This window comes from Egretta garzetta, unplaced genomic scaffold (genome assembly GCF_000687185.1).
Source record: "Egretta garzetta isolate BGI_Z169 unplaced genomic scaffold, ASM68718v1 scaffold371, whole genome shotgun sequence".
Taxonomy (NCBI): domain Eukaryota; kingdom Metazoa; phylum Chordata; class Aves; order Pelecaniformes; family Ardeidae; genus Egretta; species Egretta garzetta.
The window spans coordinates 1,130,532-1,138,966 of NW_009258616.1; the positions used below are offsets into that span (position 1 = coordinate 1,130,532).

An 8,435-nucleotide genomic window follows, 5' to 3' on the forward strand; every position below is an offset into this window, starting at 1 on the left:
GGGGCGTCCGAGCGTCCCCCGGGCATTGCACACTGACGCTCCGGGAAGACGCCAGCACGGGCAAGGGGCTTGTCCCCCTGCCCTTTCCCCCCACAGCATCCCCGTCCTCGCTTTGTTTAAAGAGACCTCGAGGACTGGAATCGCTGTGGCGGCGCGGGGAGGACGGGGCTAACGGGGATCCCGGCGTGAGCCGGGGAGGGCAGAGGGAATTGTCGCCGAGGCATCGTTCCAGAGGTCCCCGCGGGGCGAGCTTTAATCTTGAATGTGCTGAGCCCTCCGCGGCAGCAGGCGATTTTCTTAAACCTTCTTTTAGGTTAGTCCGCCTGCGTGAGAGTGTGACATTATTTTTTTTTTTTTTCTTTTTCCTGGTGCTCGAGAGGGTGGGAAACAGATGCCCCTTTGCAGACAGGGCTGTACCAGGGAAGTAAGTCGGCTTGCCATCTTACACCAGGTTGCATTTTTTTTTTTTTCTCCCTTGCTTTTCTCCCCAGGTGGTTTCAGCAAGTTCCAGGCCGAGTTCGCCCTGCACTGCGAAACTAACCTAGACAGCTCGTGTAGCAGCAGCTCTCCTCCTTTGCCAGTCCTGGGTTTGGGAGGCCTCCGAATCAGCTCCGATTCCTCATCAGACATTGAATCTGACATTGACAGAGACCCCAACAGTGCCACCGACTCCGATGGCAGCCCTCTCTCCAACAACCAGCCTTCCTTCCCGGTGGAGATTTTACCCTACCTCTACTTAGGCTGTGCCAAGGACTCCACTAATCTGGACGTTTTAGAAGAGTTTGGCATTAAGTACATCTTGAATGTTACCCCCAACCTGCCTAATCTCTTTGAAAACGCCGGCGAATTCAAGTACAAACAGATCCCAATCTCTGACCACTGGAGCCAAAATCTGTCTCAGTTCTTTCCTGAGGCCATCTCATTTATAGGTGAGACCCGGTTATTTGCTAACAGCAATATGTCAAGCTGCAGAACTCACTTTCTTTTGCAGAATTGAGGAGATTTCGGGCGACAAGCGCTAGCAGCGCTTCTGGCAGGCTCTGGGGGATGCCCTGCTTTCTGGCTTTAAAGCTGGCTTAAATTGAGGGGCAGGGGGGGCTGTTTGAGGGGTGATCGAGGAGCCCCGGTGGACTGTGACACTTGCAGGTTGCAGGCGCATACCCGGTTTGGCTGGCGGTGGGATTCCTCCCTGAGCCGTTTGTGTGGAGCTGGGGACTAAGCAATGCTCAGGATGGGGGGGGATCTCTTTAAATCTCTTCCTGGTGGTGGTGGGGGGAGGTAAATGAGCCCGGGGTTGATGGCTTATTCGCCTTTTTTTTTGGTGGTGGTTTTTCTTTTTTTGAGGTGACTCAAGAGCGGTAGAATAAGAAGAAACCATCTGGAAAGCTAACTTTAGCTTTTAAATGCAAGTTATTCATAAGCAGTATCCCTGGCAAATGTATAGTCAGAGCTTTAATTAAATCTCGTGGTAATAATGATGTACCGCTCGGGCTCGGTGCCTCGGGTTAGCCAGCTCGTAGACATTATCCGTCAGCTTTGGAAACATGTCCCCTTGGGCTCAAGGAGTTCTGGTTAAAATTTGCACTCACTCCCCTTCGTTCCGGGGAGAAACTAAAATCACCCCATCGGGGTGCGGTGGGGTGGGCATCGCATTTATCTGTTGGGAAGCTGTGCTGTAATCCGGTTGAATGATACCGGTAATAGTGGAGAATGTAGGTAATCTGAGCCCAGCAGGAAGAAATGTGGGCTGGAAGCCACAAAGAAACTAATCTCCAGGCATTGTAATGCATTTCCTATTACAAAGGAACCCATTTTCAACCAATGTTGACATCCTGTTCCTCCTAATGGGCTGTCCCCTGTGACTTCCCTCATTCTTTTAAAATGCCTGAATACCTCCATTGTTAGCTGCACAACAGTTGGAGAATAATTTAATAGACCTTTGCAGTCTGCTGGTCTGTATAAAAGGCATTCAGTGACATATTGCAGGATTTCCATGCTGGGGCAAGGGGACTGTAAGAATTTCAGGCAAATCTCCAGGCGAAAGCGTGTCTTTTAAAACTGACTTTTAAAATAGTGTCGTGTAGCGTAGCCTGCTCCCTTTGTCTCATTCTTAGTTTTCTCAGCTCTTGGGCTCACGGGTACATATACGTAGGGGGGTGGATTCTCCTCTTGTCCTGGTTTTGAGCTGGTGAAGTTAACTCTTGCGTTGCACTGCCGGCCACTGGGATCAGAATTGTCCTTTCTTCCTACTTGGTACTCATCTCGCTTGTGCTGAGAGATCAGTTACCAACCCCCTGTCTTATGTGTCCTTCTCTGCCTCTTTGTCTCCTTACAGATGAAGCACGGGGGAAGAACTGCGGCGTCCTGGTGCATTGCTTAGCAGGGATCAGCCGCTCGGTCACAGTGACGGTGGCCTACCTCATGCAGAAGCTCAACTTGTCCATGAACGATGCCTACGATATCGTCAAGATGAAGAAGTCCAACATTTCGCCCAACTTCAACTTCATGGGTCAGCTGCTGGACTTTGAGCGGACTCTGGGGCTGAGCAGCCCCTGTGACAATCGAGTGCCGAACCAGCAGCTGTACTTCACCACCCCTTCCAACCAGAACGTCTTCCAGGTGGATTCCCTGCAGTCCACGTGAGCTCCCACCGCCTCCCTTCTCCTGCCCGTTTCATGGGATCACTCCTCAATGGTTTCTCTTTGGCAGCGATAAAGAAAACGCAGCTTTCTCTTTTTTTCTGGCCTCTGCTACCAAAAAGCAGCTGCCAGTGTGCAGGCTAGGAAAGGTTACACAGTGTGGAATCGGCTATTGCGAAGGGAGGGAACGTGGTGAGCTCTCTGGGAAGGACCGCGGTGACCAGGCGTCAGGTGGGCAGTGTCCTCGTCCCTGCTGGCGCAGTGGCGTGGGTCCGAGGACTTCCGGGAGGGTAGGGTAAGGCCGGACAGGCTGAGCACGTGTTCTTTAGAGACTGGAACTGTCCTGCTTCCCTCTCTGCTTTCGGATCTGTGACACGCATCTTTGTCTTCAGTGAAGACAGGTTATTTTTGTTTGTTTGTTTGTTTTAATTTAGAGGAGCCAAAGAAAGAGATTTCAGCTTAGTGTATTTGGAGTACTTGTTTGCCGGGAGCTCAGTAGTATTCTACTTGATCAATGTAAATATTTAATCGATTTGCAATTTTTTTTTTTTTTTTTTGAAATCACATGTATTCACGAAATCAATCCAAGGAACATCTGTGGTTTTGTTCTCTTCATAAATTCTGCTTTATTTGTTTGGGTTTTTTAAAATTTTTTTTAATTGCAAAGAGTATATTTGCAGCATGCTTAATTTTATTGTTCAACCGAAGCAAGCTTTCCATGAGGGAGAAATGGCAATGGTGCAAAGTTTGCAAATCATGTTTTGTGAGCAAGTACAGTATCTTCTTTCATATATCTTTCTTTTCCTTGTGGTGATTTTTTTTTTCTTCACACTCTTGATGTAGTTTCCACATGATATATATATATTTTTTAAATTAAATTAATTTTTTGCCTTACCTTTTGTAAATAGATCATCTGGGAGGAGGTTTGTCTTTGAACGCAAAAGATTTTTGATCACTTTTTAAAACTTTCAGATGTGCTAAACAGTGCATTACCTCTGTACAAATTCTTCAGGGAGCTTCACCTCAAATGCAATATTTTGCGTCTTTTTCTTTTTTTTTGTATAAAACTGGAAGTATGTGCGAGCATTTGTACCTGTGTGTACACACAGTGAACCTGCACATGGTTGCCAATAAGGGAGAGTCTAATTCACGGTGTAAAAGTTTTAAGATGGAATTTATTATAAGAATGTAAAACCTTAAATTATTAATAAATAAATAACTATTTTTGGCTATTGAGAACCTGGCTGGTTTATTCCCCCTTTCCCCTCTCTGTGGGTGTGGTTAATTGCACATACACATATGGTTATATTTAAAGGTAATGATTGCTTTCAATAGCTTTTGTACAGCCCCTAAGACAATAAAGCCTTGATTTCCCCTTTGGTCCACTGGTGCTTAAGTGAATGAACAGTGCATGTGCTGGATTCTTGTGTTGCTTTGGTGAAGGGAATGCTTTTGAAGGCCTTTAGGTTAGCTGCAAAATATTCTGGCATCCTTTTGCCACCCCAGGGATGCACCTGACCCTGGGCCATAAGGATTTTTTTTTTCCCCCTTCTTTTAAGAGTAAGGAGCTCCTGTATTCTGGGTTTGTTTACAATTTTGGCCACTCTATTACAGATGCCAGGAGATGGGTTCGTGCTCTCCTTATCTGTTTGGCAGGAACTCATTTCACAGAGATCCATCAACAGTCTGCAGCCTGCAAATGATTTTTTTTGCTGTTCAGCCACATTGCAACTTAGCAGGTGAAGGCAGGGAGGAAAATCATCTTCATACCCTTAGTCACCTCATTTCCTCTTTGGACCCTTCAAGTAGTCCTGTCTGTGCAGGAGGAAAAAGGGATTATAGCCATTGCAAAACTTCCTGCTGCAACTTGTTTTCATTAACACCCTTCCTGATGAGAAGTGGCCCAAGGTAGGGTGGTGCCAAAATCTGCATGCAGTACCACGGCGATGGGCTGATGCTGCAGCTGGGGCTGTCGGCTGGGGTTCTGCAGAACTGGCAGCCGGAGCACATTTCAAGTAATTTTAGAAACTGCAAGTGTGTGAAATGAAAAGCAAACAAAACATGGGGAAAAAAAGTGAGTCAGTGTCTCATGCAGTAGTGGCCTACATTGAGCGCATAAACTGTGAAAGTAGAAGTGGGTTGCAGTTAAACTTGGCTTGTGCTAATCCAGTTTTGAATGGTTTCCGCTCTTGGCATTCCCTATGCTGCTCTGTTCAAAGTGGAGATTTGCAAGCAGCTCTAGCAATTTCCTGTCCAGCTGCAGCTCAAGTGACTCCCTTGTTTTTTTTCTTTTTTTTTTTTTTTTTTTTTTTAATACAGTCTGCGGATAATTTTAGCCAGTTTCCTCTTTGTGGATTATTAATCTGCTTTCCTTGTAGAACCTACATAGCCGCGTCCCTACTGTTCTGCTGAAGTCAACAGATGGCCTCCCCGCCACTTCCTCTCGTTTCGCTGTGGGTTTGTTGTCAGGCCACTTCTGAAATTAATAGTGTTTTCTGGCCGCCTGCCACAGGCCATTACCGCAAAGGGGAAGTAACACATCTGAATAGCAGGAAGCCGGGCAGGGTCACAGCGTGAACTGAACCTGTTGAGCGCAATCGGGCCTCTCCCGTTCAGCAAGTGTAGGGCTCCTCTTCCTTCCCCCTTTTTCATACGCCTTGCACAGAGAAAGGGCTGATGCCAAATGCCTCAGCTGTTTGCACCGGGCAAATATTTCCGGCTGAATGAGTTGCAAATGTTAATTGTGACTAGGTGCCCGTTAAGGTGAGGAGGTAAAGAGCAGCAGGCAGCGATGTAGCCTGGGGGAGGAGGGCTGTGGCTTTCTCTGCAAGCTGCTTTGAAAAGTTAGTGCTCACAAGGGCTTCCTGCTTCCTTCCTGCTTCACCCAATGGCTAACACCAAATGGGTACTTCTGCAATTCATCATTTTTCAGGACATGCAAGCGAAGATGACCAGCTTTGGTCACACACACACAGGGCAGAGTCGGGTGGAAAACTTGTTCCAGATTTTTCCTCCAGCAAGGTCTGAACCAGGGCTGTCAGTCAGAAACCTTGGCTGAACTTGAACAAAGACTGGGCAAGAACAACTGGTCAGGGGCAAACCCAAACCGGAACTGGAGCCAAACCAAAGCCTGGTTCAACCTCTGATTTTGCTGTGAGTCTTCACACTCACTCATGTGCCGGCTCTTAATTACAAATGGTTTGGAGGGAAAAGCGCTGAGGGCTCTCCCCAGCAATGTTCAGCTTCCCCAAGCACACTCCCAGGTAACTCTGCCCCAGCGTGGTGAAGGGCATGGCTCATGCTACACAAGCACTTGCCAGCTTTTCTGAGATGGGACTCTGCTTGCTCCTGCAGTCGTCCCCCCCCCGGCACTCATTTCAAAATAACTTACTTCCTCTCTCCCCTCCCTCGTTTCAGTCCTTGCTGGGATGGGGCAGAGGTCTTGGGCTTCTGGGGGGTTTGGCAGCTATTGCAGTTCCTCAGCTGGTAAAGTAATTTGTAAAGGGAAGAATAAATCCTTTGTGCCTGTAGGGACAGGCCTGATGTGTATAGGCGAAGGCGGGAGGAATATCCCGCCTTTGCAGCTAAAAAAAATCTCAACCTGCTTCATATTATATTCTAGGAGTGTGAGGTACTGGATTCCTTCAGAAGCTATGGAGATATTAGGAAGGAAAACTGTACCCTCAGGTGATCAGAGGTTTCTCACATGATCCATCTGTGCCTTTAACACAAAGGGTGAAATTATGTCCCGTGGCATCCATGTCCCCCTTTGCTCTGATAAGGCCGAGGATCCCCTCAGTGTTTGGCTGCAGGCTAGCACTTTGCTCCCCGTTTTCTGCACAGTAACGCCGTGTAGCTCATTGTGCTGGTTCCCCTTCTGGCGTTTCCTCTTTCCCACTCACACCCTTTCAAACCACTCCATGGCCACTTTCAAAATGTCTTCCAACTCTTTCTGGTTTTTGTTGTTGTCGAAGCCATAACTTTCTCTTTCCCCATTCTCTTTCTTGTCCTTTTCAATGCTACTCTTCCCCATATGGATTCTGTTCTTGCACAGACCTTTTCCTAAGCTCCACCATGGTTCTTTCTCACTTCTCTTTTGTTTTCTTACTCTCTCTCTTTTCCCTGTTACTCTCTTGCTGTTTGTCTTAGGTTTCCTACATCAAGCCTGCTTTCTCCCAGGCTTAAGCCTCCCTGCTCCTCTTTGTTCTCACAGTGAAAAACAGGATGAGCCTCATGGGCCCAGGCAGCTGTAGCGAGCTACAGGGAAGGTGGATATGAGAGGAAGAAGTAAGAAAATACCACTGCTATCCTCTTGCCACTTCCTAGCAGACAACCTTATTTCCCATCTCCATTCCCTGCTGCTGTGTAGATTTGGCTCCGCAGGGCTTCCCTGGGTCCTGTGTATATAGCGGGCAGCACTTGGCTGCTGCTAACAGGGAAGGCAGGGGTGAAGAAGCAGCCTTTCCTCGGGGCCCATCCAGCACCATGGGGCACTCACCCCCCTTTGAGGAGCAGGGAGCGGTGAGGAAAGCAGGGAGAGACTGAAAACGTGGCTGCCAAAGGTGGCTCTGCTAGCAAAACTGAAGCCAGGCTTAACAATCCTGTGTCTGAAGAGCATTTCTTCAGCTTCTCTGAAAAGTTTATCCAAAAATATTTCCCTGTTGAGAAGCGTGATGGCACTTTATTCAGAGCTCCAGGAAAAACAACGGCATGTGACCATTTAAATGAGGCTACAGCTTAGGCCCTCTCTCCACACCACTATAAATCACTGAAAGCTTTGCCTGAGTGAAGATGGTGGAACAAATTGCTAAGCTCAGTTCAGTGCCCCCCTAGACCTTGAGCGTGCGTGTTCAGCATTGCTCAGTTTACCCCAGAAGCACAGGTACGGTGTCAGACCCCTCCATCACACAGCAGCACATATGAGTGACTCCTGGGACTCCAGCGAGGTGCTGCATTCAAGGAAGGTGGCTGAGTTTGCTCTGAACACCTCATAGTCAAAGGGAAATGAAAGCTGGCCACTGGTGTTTTCTCATGGCGTGTGGTGACATTGGGGTATGCAAACTCTGCCCTTTCCTCCCCCCCACAACAGCCAAAAATGGATGGTGCTGCATCACGCATCTTCTTTCTTCATTGCCAAATTTGAGAGATAAGCATGTGCTGTAACTTGGTAGATAGCACAGGCAGAAAGCTGGCTCTCTTCTGAGTAAAGTGCTTGTCTCTGTAAGGAAAGGAAAAAAGCGTGTTATATGCTTTCTGTTGTTTGTTATCATAGGGATCTGCAAGCGCTGAGGGAATTTTTGAGTGCTCACAGCACTCCTCATAAGGCAAAGATGAAGGATGTTGACTTACCACAAACACAAGGAGATGATTATCAGATGGAAAGTGGGGGTATGGAGTCTGTTTAGGAAATAATTCTTAATGACAGAAGTTGCATTCAGGACTATATTTGAGAGATGCACCAGAAAGTGCGTCCTGCTCTACTTCACAGCTGCGATCCCCAGGATGCAGGAAGAGCCTAGAAATGCTGGCGCTCTCCCATCCCTCAGCTGTTCCAGCACTGCAGATACCAGCGACACAAAATGATACTATGTGGGAGGTCTGTTTACCATAATGTGGAGACCATGGCGAAGCACTTCGCTCATTTTGCCAGAGGCACAAGTGTTTTGGAAAGTCCTGCTACCAAGATCTTCCACCTTCCCAAGTGGCCAATGTCCTTGCTTAACGCCAAGACTTTCATTTTAATGAACTTCTCTGATTTTCTGATAAAGCTGTGTTTTGGGGCATTACGGAAGTCTC

General features: G+C 47.6%; 1 protein-coding gene across 1 annotated transcript in view; it reads left to right on the forward strand.

Annotated features, from left to right (window-relative positions):
• Positions 1-2,665, forward strand: part of DUSP6 (dual specificity phosphatase 6) — a 3,064-nt gene extending 399 nt beyond the window's left edge. The window contains exons 2-4 of the mRNA XM_035903520.1: positions 314-327; positions 492-929; positions 2,336-2,665. Coding sequence (XP_035759413.1) covers positions 314-327; positions 492-929; positions 2,336-2,643 — 760 coding nt within the window. The 3' untranslated portion in view covers positions 2,644-2,665. The remainder of the gene's footprint in view (positions 1-313; positions 328-491; positions 930-2,335) is intronic.
• Positions 2,666-8,435: the final 5,770 nt, after the last annotated feature.